The sequence below is a fragment of the Mesoplodon mirus genome (assembly GCF_964341445.2).
Source record: "Mesoplodon mirus genome assembly, chromosome: 7".
Lineage (NCBI taxonomy): Eukaryota > Metazoa > Chordata > Mammalia > Artiodactyla > Ziphiidae > Mesoplodon > Mesoplodon mirus.
Genome location: NC_138983.1, coordinates 129,591,641 through 129,612,929, shown reverse-complemented (window position 1 = coordinate 129,612,929; position 21,289 = coordinate 129,591,641). Strand labels below are relative to the sequence as shown.

Sequence of the window (21,289 nt, the reverse complement as noted above, 5' to 3'; positions counted from 1 at the left end):
TCCCTCTAGAATAGGGCTCCTAACAAAAAGGAGTTATCTACAATCGAACGTTCAGCGTGTTCCTTTCTTGGGTTGCCCTCGTAGAAACAAATCCCAGAGTGATCCATTCCTGCATAAACCACTGCAACTTGCCTGGGTGTCACACCTCCACCACATCACACAGCTGTAACAACTAAATGGAATACCCTGTATAAACAGTGCCTAGCACGGTTCCGGGTTCATAGGAGATGCTTAATAAATATTTGTTCCCTATGATTCCCTCCCTTTCTTCAGGGGAAGGGAACACGCCCTAGTCTGTTTCCCACACCGGTGAGTGACCAGAATAGAACTCAGTCCCTGGCATGGATGTAGAACCCACCATTCATAGTCCTGTCGGGTACAGGAGCAGTTGGACAGGACCACCGGCCGGTCGAAGTCTTCTCCGTTAAAGCACGTGGCGTGGGGGATCCTTCGTTTGAAAACAGTCTTGTGCCCTAGCAGACACTCGCTGCCCCGCTCATCAGACGGGGACCAGAGCTTGTAGTCGTTCTCTGTGCAGGGAACCCCTGAGGAGGAGGAAATGCGGCATTACAGGCAGACCCACACAGGGTTTCCTGCCCTGCCCGCCCCGCAGCCCAGCCACCCACTTCCCGTGACTCCCATTACTGCCCAGCGGGTGTGCAGGCCTCCGGAGCCAGCCTGCCCCTCTAATCAGCCAGCTCTGAGGCCGGTCAGCAGCCCCCTGGCGTCCCCTGAAACACGGATGTCCATCTGAGAAAGATGGGAAGAAGCAAGCAGCCTTGGTGCTCACTGTCTACATTTCTGAAAGAGTTTAGCAGATTCTGCAGTTTCCTTTAGAAACAGGTACCCAGAGGCGTTTATCTCCAGGGAGTTAGGTAGAGGCTGAATCCCTGAGAGATGGTATCACTCAGGAGTACTGACCCCTGCCTGCTTCCCAAGGCAGCATGGACGCATCTGGTAGTGTGGCCCACGAGCAAGAGAATTCGCTGTCACTGCTCGGAAGGTATGGGATCTTCATGAAAGGAGGCTGAGAACTGGTCAGACGACCTGGACAGTCATTCCATCTACCCACATCCACTCGAAATTTAAGCAGAGTGGTTTCTACAGGAATTCCAAGGTACACCAATGTCTATACTGGTAGTTTATGTCTTTCTCATATGTGTGTCTTTGGTTAGATTAAATGCTGCCTGAAATTGATGAACTACTGTCAACACCATTCCAATCAGCAAGCAGTTATTAAACCCTTGCTGACAATAAGGTTATCAGGCCGTCCAGTGGGTAGAATATAAATATGCACAGGGCAGGTTCTTGTGTCTAAAGACCTATGATCTAGTTGATGGGAGAGGACACACCCAGAGTGACAGACACAAATTTGTAATTCAAGGTGTGATGGGTACACGTATGCTAGGGACATAGAGAAGAGGGGAGATCTTTTGGTTGGGATTAGCAGTCAAGGGCATTGGAATCTGATCCATGAGAAGGATTTCAACCCGTGGAAACTGAGCCCAAGGGGCATTCCAGGCAGCTGGAATAATGTCAGCCAAAGCAGAGAAGTTGCCGAGGGCAGGGTTACATGGGGGTGAGGAAGGAAGAAGTAGGATAAGGAGGTTCACTCTCCCTGCTCGCTTATTTACAGGTCCTGGGTCTGGGCTGGCAGATGGTGATGAGACCCCAGACAGCTCTGAGAGGACCCTGCGTCACTAGTAGTAGTTGCCCACTGAATTTGCCAAACTGGAACTGCTAATTTGGAAGTATGTTTTCCAAGCATTCACTCATTCACATGTTCGGCACACATATACGTAAGCCTGCCCTGTGCCCGTGACCGCACAGGAAACGAGGATACAAAAGACAACACGTGGCCCTATTAACAACTGCCCGAGCAACTGCCTCTGAGTCTCTCATTCACTTACTGCATATGTGCCCACCTTCTTCAATGGATCACAAACTCCCCCCAGGGCACAGTATCTAAGCTGATGCTTTGGTCAATAGGTATTTCCATGCAAAGGGCCGAGGAGGCATCAGCTTACCCAAGGCATCCGTGGCATTGACCTGGAGGATCAGCCAGCTGTGGATGTTCTCTTTGTTGGAGCCAAAGATGGTGAAGACAGTGCTCTTCTCGCCAGGCTCCGTGAGGAGCCCGTACACAAACACCGGCTTCTCGGAGAAGATGAATGTTTTCCAGGTCTCCCCTTCGTTGGTGCTGTACCTGCCCAAATGCAAGTAAAAGGATCCTTGCGGTTAAAGTCTCTGGGGCAAGAGCTTGGTTTCCAGATAACATCCATCTGTAAGAGGAACCGGGGCTCCTTGGAGAAGTGGCTGATACTGGGCTAAAGCCGGGCAAGTTTAAGGTTGTGCCAGGAAGCGGGGAAGTGCTCACAGATGGATGCCGATGACCCAAAAGGACGTGGGAGCCAACTTGATGGGGCTCCAACTGGCCAGTCTGGGAAAATATGAACTTAACAAAGAGAAATGATGGTAACAGATAATACACTGAATGAAAATAGGGCATGGGTCTCTAAATGATACCAAAAGGGAAGAGAAAGGGAGGAGGGAATTTTTTTTTTTTATTATACTACAGTGCTACCTAATAAATGTTGAAAACAATGACAGAGGAGAAAAGTGACTGTACTATAACCCCCCACTGTAACAACCGAGTCAGACAAGAGGACCAGAGTGTTCACACGGTCTAAAGATATCAACTCACACTCACTGCAAAGGGGGAAATGTAATTTACAGCAGACAATCTGAGGTACAACCCTCGACAAACTTAGCGTCACTCACAGTGGTTCAACCTGACATCGTGTACCTCCTGGATAAAGCACCGAGGATACCACATCATCTAGGCACTACTATTCCATGCGATTGGACAAATTCAGAATGTGGAACTTTCTACATGACAACTGGTCTGGATTCTTCAAAACATCAAGGCCATGAAAAACCAACCAACCAACCAACCAACCAAAGAGGCAGAGGGCTTGTTATAGATTAAAAGAGACTAAAGAGGTATAATAACCAAATGCGATATGTAAACATGGACTGAATCCTGGATTAGAAAAAAAAAAAAAAAAAACAGCAGCTACAAATAGTAAAGGACAACTGAGAAAATATCATAGTCTATAAGTAATACTGAGTTCATGATCATTTTCTTGGGTGTGATAATGGCATTCTGATTGTGTAGGAAAATACCCTAACTTCCTGGAGATATGTATATGTTTAAGTATTTAGCTATAAAGGGGCACAATAGCTGCAACTTTCTTTCAAATGATTCCCCCAAAAAAAAGGGTGGCTGGACAGATGGATGGCTGGACGGATGGCTGGATAGAAAGATGACATAGGACAGATGGCAAAAGCAGAGCAAACGGACAAAATGTTAACAATTGGTGATTGTTATGGGAGCTGTAGGGGAAGGTCACATGAGTAATTTTTATACAATTTTTCCAACTTTTCCCATAGTCTTAAAAATTAAAAAGTTGGAGGAAAGTGTGTCCTGAGAAAAGTCTCCAAGACAGACTACATCAGAACAAGAAAGCGAGCCCTTGAGGAAAAAAAAAAAAGCAGCACTGAAGTAACTGTATTGATTTCAAATTATCTTTTGTATTGAAGAGGAGAAGGAGAGGAAGGTGTGCCTGATATTTGCTTCATCACCCAGTAAGCTGGTGAGATGCTCACCATGAAAAACCACTCAATTAAGAGGGGGTTCATGAGGGTCACAGAGCTACTGGGTCTCTCAAATCCAAATATATACAAAATTTTTCTTTCACTTTTCCCATGTTTTTGAGTTAGTAGTTTTACTCACTCAGGATCTTAATACTTGATGTAGTTCTTTTTACAACATCATTCAATCCAAACACTTCCTCTTGTCTTGAGATTACTAAAATTGGTACTTCTGCAAGAAGCGCTATGGGTTAAACCTCGTGGTGGGGCTACAGGGCTATGGGGACTAAGCAATCTCCTCCACAGATTTCCTAAGAGGAGAACTTCTCTTCTGGCTGATATGCTTTTGGTTTAAGCTAACTATGAAGCAGACACGGGGATAAGGTAACTCATTAAATCTCTTTCTTGTAGCAGGGTGATGAGTGAAAGGCTTAGTGCCATCTTTAAAGCAAACTGAACCAGCAGAGTCAGCCTATTAACCAGACATGATGGGAGCTATCCGTGTGATAATGCCGGAAGTCTGCCTATTTGCACACCGCCTAGGTAATTCTACTTAACAGCTCCTCGACCCCGAGATAGCCTCAGGAAATGAATCATCCCATTTCTTGAGAAGTTCCCAGCAGACTTTGACCATAACATATTAATGAGACTAAAGAGCAGGTGCCTGGCCGAGTACAGCCCTGAACCTAAGAATAAACTGTGCATTTTAAAAAAAGTGCTTTTTCAAAATTTTGGAGACATGGTAGTCACATTATCAACTGCAACAGTTAAGGGAACATCTGTTCTGGACCAAATTCTGACCTCCAAAGGAGAACTTGTGCTGGTGAAGTGAAAGTGACAAGAACCTTGCAAGAAAACAAACCAAGCCATCTTTATATGCCTAACAGTCCTGAAAGAGGACGTAGGGCCCCAGCCCTTAGGAACGGAGAATTCAAAACGTTCAAACAGAAGTATAGACATATTCTCATGGCCAAAGCTCTCAAGAAGATGGGACTATAATATAATAATAACATAATATAACCAAAGCTACACTAAATAAGTGAAGCAGTGGTAGATACTCAATTTAAAACACAAATGTGTGGCTGGAGAGAAAGGTCCTTGATGAGCTCAGGCTTTTAAAAAAACATATTCAAGATGAGAAAAGACTCATACTAACCATGGGCAAAAACTTAAAGAGCAGTAGCAATCTGCTAATTAATTCTAGCTGTCATTCTTACAGCTAGTAATCTGTAGAAACAGTGGCCAAACAACTCAAACTCAAAATTAAGTCAAGGATTATGCTTCAAATTCCCAAAATAAGTGGGAGATTAGTGGGCAGTGAGGCGTGGGTTGGTTACCCAGCAAGTTCTATAAAGAATTAGAAATGGAATAGGCTCATCCGTCTGATGGTTAATGGTATAAATAGGAAAGACAGAAAAGGAGGCAGCATTAGTTAGTCAATTTCTATTTTGGTTTTGGCTTTATTAAAGAGAATGATCTTCAAACTGGACAAAGCAGAAAAAAAGACGGAAGTTAAAGAAAAATGAGTGCAAAATAAAGCACATTCTAGGGAACTGAAAGATTTAAAGGTATGATTGCAGAGCTCCTTTTAATAATCTCTAAAAGAACCACGAGAACAGATAAAGATCTCAAGACTAGATGAGAAAAAGTAGTTTTATTTCCCTTAAGAAGAAAAAGTTGTTTCAAGAATGGAGTATGAAACAGTTGATTGGAGAGAACTTAGACACGAAGGAAGTCGGAGCTGGGAGCTCAAATTGTTTCACACACAAGTCACAATAAATGAATCCTGTTTCCTTTTCTCAGGGTAACTCTTGATTTCAGAATAGGGTAATGATATAGGGCAAAGAAAAACTGTCTTAGGGTTTTTATTAAAAGAAATTGAGTGTCGAGGATGATGCTGTATCAATGCCAATGTGACGCATGTTTCAGGCTGCTGGGGACAGATCTGGGCTCCACAGCTTAATCCTCTGACATTGAGAGGAGGGTCCAAAGGAGAAGCTAGAGGGTGTAGATTCAGGATCCTACAACACGGGAGGGAAGGGACGGGGGCTGTTTGCCGTGGAATAGGAGATGCTCTCAAGAGGACAGGGAGAGGTCCTCATGCATCTGAAAGGCTTTCAGGCAGAAGAGAAAATATCTGTTGGATGGATCTCCTGGAAGCTGAGCCCACTGCATAGCAACGGGGGTGAGGAGAATTTGGGCTCTCTCTGACCTGAGAACTTGCATTCATAAAGGAATGGATGAGTAAATACTTAGTGCACGAACAAATGAACAACAAATTGTCCAAAGTGAAATGGAAGCTCCTTTTGATTTGGCAAAGTCCCCATCACTACAATTATTCAAGCAAAGACTTGGGTGATCATCCATCACAGATGACAGAGAGAAAATTCCTGCAACAGGCAGTGGAAGACAGAACCAGATGATTTAATACATCCAGATCCCTGCTGGGGATCTCCCCGTGGACATACCACGGCCACTTCAGTTCAACTTGTCCACATCTGCACTCATCCTATGGCCCTGCAGGCCAATTCCTTTTCCTCTGCTTTTCTATGAGTGATATGATCATCTTGCCCTGTCACCCCCCCATCCCCCCTGACACCGTCTAGTCAAAAAGCAAGTCTTGAACACTTAGTCCTCAAAATGCTTGGTCCCCACCTAAGCAGCATCTCTCACCTCCAGTCTTGGTCCTTTTAAATTCATGCTCCTCAACTTGCCAGAGCCATCTTTCTACACTAGCCATGTCATTCCCCTATTTTTACACCCTCAGAGGGACCCTATCATTTCAAAAGCAAAGTCTAATGTCTCTGGTGTGGCGTGTAAGGTCCTCAGGGGACCTGGCCCCTGACCACACAGCTACTGCAAGCCTCATTCCTCACACACACACCCCTGAGATTTACATTCTGTCAATACTCAAGAGCTGCACCTTGCACTCTGATTCATGCTGGTCTCTGCTCAAGCTCTTTCTAAACCTGGGGTGCCATTCCAACGTTGCTTTTTACCCTTGAAGTCTCAGCTCAAGTTTCCTCTCCTCCCAGAAGCCTTCTCCTGTCTCCCAGATAGCATTACTGGCCCTCCTTCTGTGGCCGCCCTGCATCCTGTGCTCACCTGTATCTTATACCTGTGACGGAGCAGGACCCTATGGGACAGACCCCTCCCCTAGGTCCTCTGCTATAGCTCCTCTCTGACATATCTAGACAATAGTATATGATGCACATTTCCTGAGTTGTTTTACAGATGCTAAAAACCACCACCAAATGGAAGACATTAACTACTTGATGACCATGAGCACGTAGCCTACTGGAGCCTAAGGACAGCTAATGGTAACCCCTGTTGCACCACCTTGTTACCTCATCACCAACCAATCAGAGAACTGTGCAGGGCTGATCACATACCCTGAGACACCCCTCCCTCACCTGGCCTTTAAAAATGCTTTGCTTGGCTTCCCTGGTGGCGCAGTGGTTGAGAGTCCGCCTGCCGATGCTGGGGACACGGGTTCGTGCCCCGGTCCAGGAAGATGCCACATGCCGTGGAGCGGCTGGGCCCGTGAGCCATGGCTGCTGAGCCTGTGCGTCTGGAGCCTGTGCTCCACAACGGGAGAGGCCACAAAGGTGAGAGGCCCGCGTACCGCAAAAAAAAAAAAAAAAAAAAAACAAATGCTCTGCTAATACCCATCAGGGAGTTCGGGCCTTTTGGGCACTAGCTGTGGTGCCGGACTCCCTGACTGATGCCTTACAATAAACGCTGCTCTTTCCTTCACCACTACCCAGTGTCAGTAGATGGGCAAGCGGACCCAAGTTTGGTTCAGCAACATACCTACTACATTTAAATGACCTGATTTTGCGAGCGTCTTCTACTAGGGCTGCCGTTCATCAGGAATAAGACCTCTTACTCACTTTTCTGCCCCCGGCACACAGAGGGGCATTAATTAATGTTTTTTTGTTAAAGGAAATTAAATGAACTGCACTGTATTTTCTTTTTTTTTTTCTAACCCCATCTCTCAGTTTCTCAACAGTTAAAGGTTGATAAGAATACCTGTTCCTCTATAACTCACAGGGCCAAAGACACCACATGGGGGTGAGAATGAAGTGGGGGCGGGGCTGGCTCTCTCTGCAACCATCCAGGGAAGTTACTAGGAGAGGAGTTTCCGCAACCACAAGGACAGGTTAACCGCCATCTCCCACGTTCCAGAACTGTGAAGCTGCTTCCAGAACTCAGGTCCAGAAAAGACAGCTGCTCTGCTGGGTGTAGTCTTTGCAGTGGCTTTTCAGGACTCCCCAGAGGGAAGCCCTCTGAAATCTGAAATCTCCTATGAGGAAAGATGCTTTGGAGAAAGTCCAAGGTATTATTAGTAACTACCAATATCATTATGCTGACAGGCAAACCACCAGGAAGAAACGGAAACTGATCTCATCCCTCACTATCAAGCCAACAAGCTTGGGTTTGGGTCCGTTTTTGGTCAGAGTGCAAAAACACAACAGCCCCTTCTCTGAAAAACACTGATTCTACACAAGAATGACCTGCAACCCCTGAGCAGGTTCACGGTGACAGCATGCTGAACGAAGGGGTAAGTGACTCCCAGAAGAGGTTCTTGTTGATTCATTTCAGACATGTGGAAAACAGGAGCAAAACAAAGCGTTCCACTTCTTACTCTCAATTTCAATTAACAACGACAAAGAAAACAGCCTCAGTGGAGAATCAAGGCAGAAGCTGAAACAAGTGATCATCAACTCTTAGTTAAGTATGCTAAAAAGGGAGACAAAGACATGAATTATTTAAAAGAACAACCAGGGACTTCCCTGGTGGCGCAGTGGTTGAGAATCCACCTGCCAATGCAGGGGACAGGGGTTCGAGCCCTGGTCTGGGAAGATCCCACATGCCGCGGAGCAACAAAGCCCGTGTGCCACAACTACTGAAGCCCATGTGCGTAGAGCCCGTGCTCTGCAACCTACAACAAAGAATAGCCCCTGTTCGCCACAACTAGAGAAAGCCCGCAAGCAGCAATGAAGACCCAATGCAGCCTAAATAAATTAAAAAAAAAAAAACCAAAAAAAAAACCACCCCAAAACTTAACTCTTACGTTAAGCAATGTTCCACCCTCTGTCCCCACTAAACCTCTCACTAGGGTTACTGTTGTTATGGCTTCCTCCCTAAGGTTGGATACGCTTTGGGTCGGAAAGCTCTTCCCCCGGCTGCTCCTTCCAGCTGGCTCAGAAACATCTCAGAGCCACAGTGGGGCTGGACGGCTCCCAAAGGATGCCTCATTCACCTCTGCATCCTTGGTTCCTAGAACAACATCTGGCTCCTTGTGGATATTCAACAAATGTTTGTGTAATTGACCTGAAATGATGCTTAACAGAAATATGTTCCATTTCCATCCAGCGTGGACCTGAACTCTTGACCGTTACATTCTCACCAGATTGCACACATCCGGGGACCCCTACTCACGTTTGAGCTCCGGGGACTGTCATGTACAACAGAGAATAACGGAAGTGCCCCCACCCCCGGGGACTGCGATTGCCACGCTACCCCACCCTTTCCAGTTTTATAAACCAGGAAAAAGATAAGCAATCTTGGAAGACTAAGTGCGCGTGACCTATTTACTTGAACAATCAAATATTTACTAAGTGCCTGCTAGCCTGCATAGAATAGAAATCCTTGTCTACAAAGACCTTGTTAATGAGTTGAGGAAACCAGGCATATAATGAAAAGGTAACTAACAAAAGGAGGCAGCATGTGATGAATGCCAAATCAATGAGACAGCCGCCAGTAAATAGTATGAGACTCAAAGGAGGGAGTCATGGCCATGGCTGGAGAGACCAGACTTAGACGTGTCTGAAGTCCTAGACCAGCAATAGAAATCCAGGTGAGTCAGAAGCAGCCTTCACTCATGTGGTTTAAGGATCTGAACTAATTACAATATCTATTTCCTGCTTCTCTTCTGATGAAGCTGATAGCACACAGGTCAAAAGCAGAGCAGCAGGAGAAGCAAGAAAAAAAAGCAACAACTCTGAGCCACATACAAATGCCAGGTGGCTACACTACGCAGATTTTGGCCAAGCTCAGACTGATATTTGGGACACACGCACCTGTCAACAGGAGGCCTGAACATATTCTCATATTTGCAAATGTTTTATTTGAACCATACCTACAGACACCTCCACATGACCTGTGCAAATAGAGGGATGCTAGAGGGTCCATATCCTTAAAGTCTACCACCCCAACATCATCGTTCAACATCTGCCGAGGGCACTGTGATTTTCTGGCAGCAGGTCTATTTTCCTGATCATGTTTTCCTGCAGCCAGCTAGCAATGACGCTGCGTTCCCCGAGCACATATGCACCGACAGATGGTGTAAGAGGACCAGAATCACATTAACTACTCCAGAGAAGCCAGCTTGGAATGCAAATGTAATCTGGAGGAGCATGAAACAGGGGAAAATCAGGAACTGTCTCTGCAGTTTGACTGCCACACACAGAATGAAACGTATTCCTACGGAGCCAAACTACGTCCCCTACCGTACTTCTCAAGGAGCACTGTGTACTTGTGTTATCTCACCACTAGAGGATGGAATCCTTGCGAGTGAAGGAAAACATCCTGTGTCTCTTTAGACACACATCACCAGGTACCAGCAGTACTCGTGAAATGTGTGAGATGGGAATTAATAAATTAATGGATAAATAAATGACACGGATGTGGGAAGCATGTACCCTGTGACTGTCCTCGTCTGAGCACACGTCAATCTGAATGGGGACACAGTCCGTTGCGTACAAACAGGACTTCTTCTGACTCCTGGCTCTAAAGCAGCCGCTGACCAGAGCTGCACAGACCAGAGACCAGCCAGGTGGAGCGCAGAACACCGGGACTTTGCTTCTCTCTGCTTCTTGGAGGCCAGGTCACTCGGCACATGTCCAATTAACCACAGGGGAAACCAGCTAAGAGCTCTTGTTTCAAACCACCCACCTCTCTCTCTTGCTGCTGACCCTGTTTCTAAAAGGAAACAAGGAAAAGAAAGCTTTCTCCCTTGCGTTAAACAAGATGATTATAGGAGCTCTCTCCCCCTCCTTTAGCAATCTGTCTCACAGGTTCAGCCCAAAAACAAGGAGAAGTGAGAGATAGTCTGTCCCGACCGAATGTTAACAAAATTAACTTCTGTCCTAACTCAGACTAAAGTAATGAAAGAATTGGTTCTGATAAAATCAGACTCAAGAAAGCAGAGGTTACTAACTCTTGACATTTTTGCTTTTCAGAGGAATATACTGCAAAGAGTACAGAACGTAATTTAAAGACCCGAGTGCTGGTCTTGTCTGTTATTAACAAAGGGGAGGATCTTGGGCGAGTTACTTTACCTTCTGAGCCTCAGTTTTCTCATCTAGAAGATGAAGCCATTAACCCCCAATGTCCTTTCCAGGTCTATTTGCAAGAACCCCAAAACCAAAGGTATCACAGTAAAAGTCACTTGGCTATCAAGTAATATGTATTCTGAAATGACTACTCATGTATCATTATTATTTATTATTATTATTACTCATTCTACGAGTAACTCTGTGTCACACACAAAGCAAAGAAAGACAAGTTGAAGAGCCTCTAGTTAATTTTTTAGTCATTATTAATTTATATTTATATAGAGCTGTGTTTTTTCAAATCAGTAAAATTATTTCATTTGTTCCTCTCTGAGATAGGAAGGGCAGATTATCATTCCCACTTAATAAACAAGAAAAATTTAAGTAATTTCCCAAGGCACAGATTGCGCTGTCAATGACCTAGTGCTACAGAGATAATCCACTTATAATCACAGAGTTAAATTTCTGGGAGAACAGTGTGATATTAAAAAGCTTCACCAGAGACACTTACTTCAGCTCATTGGTTTCCATGCCTTGGGCGATGGCCATGATGATCCCACCATGGTCTCCCCATGTGTAGTAGTGAGGTCCAGGAAGAGCCTGAAGAGAGAGAGCCAGTGCTGATGTCACTGCCATGGAGATGGCCGGGCATAAATGGTACACACCACACACACACGTGCACACACACTCAGGCACACACACACAGCAGGGATATCAACCACCTGAATACAATTTTTCCATTTCCAGAGCACTTCACAGCCATTATCTCATCTGATCCACACAACACTGGGGCTGGGCAGAGCAAGTTCTCAAATCCCAATATTTTTTTGCCAAATGAAGAAACTGGGGTTCCTATTAAAGTGGCAGACTGTAAACGGCAGAGGCAGGAGTCAAACCCACATCTCTAACCCTCACCAAGCAGCTATTAAAAATTAACCAACTAGAGTTCTGGTTTGACTGTGACAGTATAAGCCCACTACAGCCCATCCTTCTTGTTAATTACAACTAAAAAATTTGGACAAAATATTCAATACAGGGCTTCCCTGGTGGCGCAGTGGTTGGGAGTCCGCCTGCCGATGCAGGGGACACGGGTTCATGCCCCAGTCCGGGAAGATCCCACATGCCGCAGAGCGGCTGGGCCCGTGAGCCAAGGCCGCTGAGCCTGCGCGTCCAGAGCCTGTGCTCCACGACAGGAGAGGCCACAACAGTGAGAAGACCACGTACCACAAAAAAAAAAAAAAAAAATTCAATACAAAAAGACAGCTACCCGAGGCTGCTGAAAAGTAAACAAAATAAGGCAGCTTATGAAGGGGATTTAAAACCTGGAGAAACTACCCAAACAATTGGGGCTTCCTGGTACACCTGTGCCCTGAGGGAATGCCCCAGCCTAGAATACGTTAGTCCCAGCCAGGCAGCTAAACCTTCAATGGAAACTTTCTGCCTAAGGAGTCAGGAAAAGAAGCCCCTGCATGACGGAGAGAATGTAGATGGAATCCCAGAGGGGAGAGCATGAGGAAGTAAACCCTCTAATTCTGTGGATGGACTCACATATGTTTCAGCCTAACCCCTAAACTGTATGTGTGTGGAACAGACCCATACTAGCACAGAAAAGACTTAGCAATCTGAACTGAGATCTCCAAAGAATGCAAGACAGAAGTTACAGTCCGACTCTGAACAGGTTCATTACATGCTAAAACAAAAACAGCAACATCCTCCAGAAGATTTCATTTCATGTCCGGGATGCAATCCAAAATTACTCAACATACAAACGGATCGGTAAAAAGTCTCCAATTCTCCAGAGAAAAGACAATCAATGGGTGCCAATTCCAAGATGATCCAAACGTTGAGATTACCAAAGACTTTACAATAGTTCTTATAACTTGGGTTCCATGAGGTAAAGGAAAACACATCTGAAATGAGCAAAAGAAAAGAATTCTTCCCAGAGAAGTAGAAACTATTTTTTTTAAAGGAATGAATTCTAGAACAGGAAAAAAAATATCTGAAATAGGAAATTCACTGATGGGCTCAATGACAGAATAGAAATGACAAAGGAATTAGTGAATTTAAAGATAAATACAGAACAGTAGAAATGATCTATTCTGGAACTTTCCTCATGGTCCAGTAGTTAAGAATCTGCCTTCCAATGCAGGGGACATGGGTTCAATCCCTGGTTGGGGAACTACGATCCCTCATGCCACAACTAGAGAGCCTGTGTGCTGCAACTACAGAGCCCACGTGCTCTGGAGCCTGCATGCCACAACTAGAGAGAAGCCTGCGCACCACAATGAAGAGCCCTCACATCTCAACAAAAGATCTCACGTGCCACAACTAAGACCCGACACAGCCAAAAATAAATAAATAAATAAATAAATATTTTTAAAAATGATCTATTCTAAAGAACATACAGAATAAAAGACTTAAAGGAAAAAAGCCCCAAGAAACTGTGGGACAATAACAAAAGGTCTATGTATAATTGGAGGCCAAGATGAACAAGAGAAAGGGACTGAAGCAGAAAAAATATTTGAAAAAATACTGGCTGAAAATTTCCCAAATTTGGTGAAAAAGATAAATTTATAGATTCAAGAGATCGGTGTCCCCAAAAACAATCATCACAAAGAAAACCACACCTAGAGACATCAGAACAAAACTGCTGAAAACCAAAGATAAGGAAAAAATATCAAAGCGTCTTAAGGAAAATGACACAATACATACAAGAAAATGGTAACAAATGATTATAGATTTCCCATCGGCAGACAGCACATCTTTAAAGTATAGACACACCCTGGAGATACTGTGTTTCAGACCACCACAATAAAGCAAATACCAAAATGAAGTGAATCATATGAATTTTTTGATTTCTCAGTGCCTATGAAAGTTATGTTTACACCATCCTGTAGTCTATTAAGTGTGCAATAACATTATGTCTAAATAAAACAATGTACACACCTTAATTAAAAGTGCTTTACTGCTATTAAAAAAAAAGCTAAGCATCATCTGAGCCTCCAGCAAGTCACAGTAGTAACATCAGAGATCAATGAACATATATCACCATAACAAATATAATAATAATAATGAAAAAGTTTGAAATATTGCAAGAATCACTAAAATGTGACACAGACACAAAGCAAGCAAATGCTGTTGGAAAAATGGCACTGATGGACATGCTCGATGCAGGGCTACCACAAATCTTCAATTTGTAAAAAATACAATATCTACAAAGCACAATAAAATGAGGTATGCCTCTATGGAAAGAAAATTACTATCAATCCAGCATACAATATCAAACAAGCACATCCCCCAGGAATGAAAGTGAATTACCGAGATTCTCAAATGAAGGAAAATCAAGAAAAGGAAAACCAAGAGAACACATAGCTAGTAGATCTGCTCCACAACAAATGCTAAAGGCATATCGTCAGGCTGCTGTGAAATTTACTGAGGGAAACAGGGATCTTTAGGAAGGAAGGAAGAGCAAGGGAAATGGTAAATATCTGGGTGAATATAAAAGACTGCTTTTCCTCTTAAGTTCTTTAAAATCCATACAATGATTAAAGCAAAAACAAAGACATTGCTGAGTTTTTCAATATGTGCCAATGTGATAAAAAATGAAAACAAAAAAGTTGGGAGAAGAGAAAAGGGATTTATTTGGTTGCAAGGTTTCTAAATTTTATGTTAAGTGTAATATTATGTTAAATGCAGTATTAATTCAAAAAAGACTATGAAAGATTAAATATATATGCTGTAATCCTTAGAGCAACCACTAAAAAAATAATAATACTACAAAGAAATATAATCAAAAAGATAATATTTAAATTAAAATAGAATACTAAAAATACCTAAATAATACAAAAGGAGGCCATAAAGGAGGAACAGAATAATTTTTAAAATGAAATTTAAATAAACAAATACATAAAATATTAAACCTAAATCCAACCATATCAATAATTATATTAAATGTTAATGGCCTAAGCATTTAGTTAAAAAGCAGAGCTTATCAGAATAAATTAAAAAGACCCTCACTATATGCTGCCTATAAGAAACACTTCAATGTAAAGACACAGATGGGTAGAAAGTAAATAGATAGTAAAAGATATATTATCCAAATAGTAAACATAAGACGGTTAAAGTGACTTTCAATATCAGATAGAAAAGACTTCAAGACAAAGGGTATTACCATAGATAAAGAGGAATATTCCATAACGATAAAAGGGACAATAAATCAGAAAAAATAATTATAAATGTGTATGTACATAATAAAAGAGTGTAAAAATACATGAGGCAATATTGATAGGATTTAAAGGAAAAAAAGACAATTCCACAATCATAGCTGGAGATTTTACCACCAACAATTTACAGAACTGCAATATATAGCAATTTATGGAACTAGCCCCCGCCAAACTGCAATATATAGCAATTTATAGAACTAGCCCCGAAGTATGTAGAAGGTCTGAACAAGTATCAACCGCCTTCATATAAATAACATCTGTTGAACACTGCATCCAACAACTGCAGAATATACATTCCTTGTTTACGGACAGGACATATTCACCAAGACAAACTACATGTTGGATCACAACACAAGTCCCATTAAGTTTAAAGGACTTGAAATCATATAAAGTGTATTATCTGACTACAAGGAAATTAAGATATCTATGAAAACATCAAATATCTGAAAACTAAACAACCCTTTTCTAAATAACTTATCAGACAAAGACAAAAAGCAAAAGGGACATTATGAAGTGATAAAAATGTTCTCGAATTAGATAGTGGTGATGGCTGCACATCACATCACTTGTGAATATACCTAAAACTACTGAACCATACAATTTAAAGTGGTACAGTTTATTGCATGTGAATTACATCTCAATCTTAAAGGGAGACATTAAAAAATATTCTGAACTGAATGACAACAAAAATACAACACATCTAAATTTGTGGCATACAGCTAAAGTAGTATTTACAGGGAAAATTAGAGCTGCAAATGCCTACATAATAAAAGATCTAAAAATCAATAACCTAAAGTTATACGTTAACGAGCTACAAATAGAAAAGCAAAGTAAATCCAAAGTATACAAGGATAAGGGAAAGGTAATACTACAGAGGAGAAATCAACAAAATAGAAAACAGACAACAGAGAAAATTAAAGCCAAAAGCAGGTTCTTTGAAAAGATCAATAATATTGACAAACCACTAACTAAACTAATCAAGAAAAATAGAGGAAAAAAATACAAATCATCAGTAACAGGAATGAAAACAGGTTATTACCACAAATCTTACAGACATTTTAAAACATTAGAAAATACCTTGAGTAATTTTAAGCCAACAAATTTAATAACTTTAGATGAAAGGACAAATGTCTAAAAATATACAACTCACCAAAATGGACATAAGTAGCAGAAAATCTGAATAGTTCTCTATCTGCCTGAGAAACAATTTCTAAACAAAAACATTCCCAAGAAGAAAACTCCAGGTCCAGATAGCTTCACTGGTAGGTAGATGATTGAAGAAAAAAAAAAACACCACTCTTACACAAACTTTATCAGAACATAAAAGAGGAAGAATTGCTGCTCAGTTTGTTTTACCCTAACACCAAAACCTGACAAAAACATTACCAAAAAAAAAAAAAAAATTACCGAGCAATATCTCTCATAAGTAACACAAAAATCTTTTAAAAACTACTAGCAAATTAAAACTAACCTTACAGGGGCTTCCCTGGTGGCACAGTGGTTAAGAATCCGCCTGCCAATGCAGGGGACACGGATTCGAGCCCTGATCTGGGAAGATCCCACATGCCACAGAGCAACTGAGCCCGTGCACCACAACTACTGAGCCTGCACTCTAGAGCCCGCGAGCCACAACTACTGAGCTTGTGAGCCACAACTACTGAAGCTCGCACACCTAGAGCCCATGCTCCACAACAAGAGAAGCCACCGCAATGAGAAGCCCGGGCACCACAACGAAGAGTAGCCCCCGCTCGCTGCAACTAGAGAAAACCTGCGTGCGGCAGCAAAGACCTGACACAGTCAAAAATAAATAAATTAATTGATTTTTAAAAATACTAACCTTACATTAAAAGGATAATATATTGTAACTAAGTAGGGTTCAAGAATTATTCCAGTAATTCCAGGAGAGTTTAATATTCAAGAACCAATTAATGTACTACACCATATTACATTTGTGATACTGTGATATAAGAAGAAATATAAACTTTGGTCTTTGTTCTGGGCTCCTGGTGAGAGGTCCTAAAATCTTTGTAATTTCCTAAGTGATGAAGAGCAATAGGAGCACCTTTTGTTTTAATAGTTGGTCTTGGATCCCAGTTCCTGACACAGAGCTCCTAAAACCCTTGTAATTTTCTGACTGATGGGGGTGACAGGAGTGTGTCTTACACAGAGCTCCTACAGCCCGTGTAATTTCCTGGGTGATAGGAGAGTCTCTTGTCCTAATGAGGAGACTCATGGTAGGCTCCTGGACATTACGGGGGCTGGTCAACAGAAAGACTAAGCAGGATTAGAGGCTTGACATTTTCAGCCCCACCTCCATCTTCCCAGGAGGACAGAGGGGCTGGAGAGTGAGTTAATAATTAATCACGCCTATGTGATGAAGCCTCCATTAAAACAGATCAATAACAAGGACCTACTGCATAGCACAGGGAACTATATTCAATATCCTGCAATAAATCACAATGGAAAAGAATATGAAAAAGAATACATATATATAAAAAACTGAATCACTTTGCTGTACACCAGAAACTAACACATTGTAAATCAACTATACTTCAATTTAAAAAATAAATACATAAAGTCAAATGATTAGTTAAAAAAAAAAATCCCTAAACTGCAGGATTCAGAGAGCTTCCAAGTTGGTGAACACATCCACATGCTGGAAGAAGAGCACACCCCAACTCTGTGGGGACAGAAGCTCCATGGTTGGGACCCTTCTGGACCCTGTCCTATGTACCTCTTCATCTGGCTGTGCATTTGTATCCTTTGAAATATCCTTTATAATAAACGGGTAAATGTAAATAAATATTTCCCTGAGTTCTGTCAGCCATTCTAGCAAATTACTGAACCCAGAGAGTGAGTCGTGGGAACCCCCAGTTTATAGCTGGTCAGTCAGAAGTACAGGTGACAACCTGAGACTTGCAACTGGCGTCTGAAGTGGGGTCAGGTGGGGCAGTCTTGTGAGACTGAGCCCTTAGACTCTGGGTCTGTGCCAACTCCAGCTAGCATGTGTCCTGACTGAATTGTAGGACATCCAGTGGGTGTCTGGAGAGTTGGAGTACTGCTTGCTGTGATGGGAAAACTCCCATACATTTGGTATCAGAAGTATTCTGAGAGTAAGGGAAAAGAGTTTTTCCTTTAACATAATACACCATGTTACATATTACCGTATTACTACATATTAGGGAAGGGAAGAGAAGGAAGAGAGCAAAGGAGAAATAAAACAAGTAAAGATCAGAAAGAAAGAAATAAAACTGTCCCTATTTGCAGATGATACGACTGCTTACTGAAGCTACAAAACAACTACTAACACTAATGAATTATTTTAGCAAGGTTGCAGAATATAAGGTTAATATATAAATATCAACTGTCTTCTTATATACTATAGCAAAAACTGAAAAATGAACTTTAAAGAAAGTCCCATTTACAGTAATACCAAAAAGTAAAAAATATCTAGGAATAAAGCTAACAAAAAACAAACAGAAGGTATACAAGACCTCCACATTGAAAACTATAAAATATCGCTAAAATAATTCTTTCAAATGGCGTAACACACCACATTCATGGGTCAGAAGACCCAGTAGTGTTATGATGTCAATTTTCCCCAAACTGATCTATAAATCCAATGTGATCCCAGAAAAAATCCCCACAGGATTTACAGAAACTGACAATCTGATTCTAAAGTGTTATGTGGCAACAAAAAGAAAAAAATACCTAGGAATTAACCTACCTAAGGAGGTAAAAGACCTGTACAAAGAAAACTATAAGATACTGATGAAAGAAATCAAAGACGACACAAAAAGATGGAGAGATATACCATGTTCTTGGATTGGAAGAATCAATACTGTGAAAATGACTGTACTACCCAAAGTAATCTACAGATTCAATGCAATCCCTATCAAATTACCCATGGCTTTCTTCACAGAACTAGAACAGAAAATTTCACAATTTGTATGGAAACACAAAAGACCTCGAATAGCCAAAGCAATCTTGAGAAAGAAAAATGGAGCTGGAGGAATCAGGCTCCCTGACTTCAGACTATACTACAAAGCTACAGTAATCAAGACAATATGGTACTGGCACAAAAACAAACATTTAGACCAATGGAACAGGATAGAAAGCTCAGAGATAAACCCATGCAGCACCTATGGTCACCTAATCTATGACAAAGGAGGCAAGAATATACAATGGAGAAAAGACAGCCTCGTCAATAAGTGGTGCTGGGAAAACTGGACAGCTACATGTGAAAGAATGAAATTAGAACACTCCCTAACACCATACACAAAAATAAACTCAAAATGGATTAAAGACCTGAATGTAAGGCCAGAGACTATAAAACTCTTAGAGGAAAACACAGGCAGAACACTCTTTGACATAAATCGCAGCAAGATCTTTTTTGACCCACCTCCTAGAGTAATGAGAATAAAAACAAAAATAAACAAATGGGACCTAATGAGACTTAAAAGCTTTTGCACAGCAAAGGAAACCACAGACAAGAAGAAAAGACAACCCTCAGAATGGGAGGAAATATTTGCAAACGAAGTAACTGACAAAGGATTAATCTCCAAAATATACAAACAGCTCATGCAGCTCAATATCAAAAACAAACAAACAAACAACCAAATCAAAAAATGGGTGGAAGAGCTAAACAGACATTTCTCCAAAGAAGAAATACAGATGGCCAAGAGGCACTTGAAAAGATGCTCAACATCTCTAATTATTAGAGAAATGCAAATCAAAACTACAGTGAGGTATCACCTCACAGTGGTCAGAATGGCCATTATAAAAAAAAAAATCTACAGACCATAAATGCTGGAGAGGGTGTGGAGAAAAGGGAACCCTCATGCATTGTTGGTGGGCATGTAAATTGGTACAGCCACAAGGGGCTTCCCTGGTGGCGTGGTGGTTGAGAATCTGCCTGCCAATGCAGGGGACACAGGTTCAAGCCCTGGTCTGGGAGGATCCCACATGCTGCAGGGCAACTGGGCCCGTGAGCCACAACTACTGAGCCTGCACATCTGGAGCCTGTGCTCCACAAGAGAGGCCGCGACAGTGAGAGGTCCACGCACCACGATGAAGAGTGGCCCCCGCTTGCCGCAACTAGAGAAAACCCTCGCACAGAAACGAAGACCCAACACAGTCAAAAATAAATTAATTAATTACAAAAAAATTGGTACAGCCACTATGGAGAACAGTAGGGAGGTTCCTTAAAAAACTAAAAATAGAACTACCATATGACAGAGCAATCCCACTACTGGACATATACCCAGAGAAAACCATAATTCAAAAAGACACATGCACCCCAATGTTCATTGCAGCAGTATTTACAATAGCTGGGATATGGAAGCAACCTAAATATCCATCAACAGAGGAATGGATAAAGAGGATGTGGTACACATATATGATAGAATATTACTCAGCCATAAAAAGGAACGAAACTGGGTCATTTGTACAGATGTGGATGGACCCAGAGACTATCATACAGAGTGAAGTTAAGTCAGAAAAAGAAAAACAAATATCATATATTAACGCATATATGTGGAATGTGAAAAACTCGGTACAGATGATCTTACTTACAAAGCAGAAATAAAGACACAGACATAGAGAACAAACATATGGATACCAAGGGGGAAGGGGGGTGGGTGAATTAGGAGATTGGGATCGATATATATACACTATTGATACTATATATAAAATAGACAACTAATAAGAACCTACTGTATAGCACAGGGAACTCTACTCAGTGCTCTGTGGTGACCAAAATGGGAAGGAAATCCAGAAAAGAGGGGATATACGTATACGTATAGCTGATTCAGTTTGCTGGACAGTGGAAACTAACACAATATTGCAAAGCAACTATACTCCAATAAAAATTTTTTTAAAAAGACACATGCACCCCAATGTTCACTGCAGCACTATTTACAACAGCCAGGACATGGAAGCAACCTAAATGCCCATCGACAGAGGAATGGACAAAGAAGATGTGGTACATATATACAATGGAATTATTACTCAGCATAATAAGGAATGAAACTGGGTCATCTGTAGAGACGTGGATGGACGTAGAGACTGTCA

At 41.9% G+C, this 21,289-nt stretch overlaps 1 protein-coding gene across 2 annotated transcripts in view; it reads right to left on the bottom strand.

The window, feature by feature from the left end:
• The window catches only part of SORL1 (sortilin related receptor 1), a gene marked incomplete at its 3' end in the record, with an annotated part of 162,909 nt that overhangs the window by 81,031 nt on the left and 60,589 nt on the right, over positions 1–21,289 (bottom strand). For both annotated transcript variants that reach the window (XM_082626509.1, XM_082626508.1), the window contains exons 12-14: positions 11,506–11,594; positions 2,028–2,206; positions 359–545 (exon numbers count right to left, since the gene is read on the bottom strand). In XM_082626509.1, the coding sequence (XP_082482635.1) occupies positions 359–545; positions 2,028–2,206; positions 11,506–11,594 (455 nt within the window). The remainder of the gene's footprint in view (positions 1–358; positions 546–2,027; positions 2,207–11,505; positions 11,595–21,289) is intronic.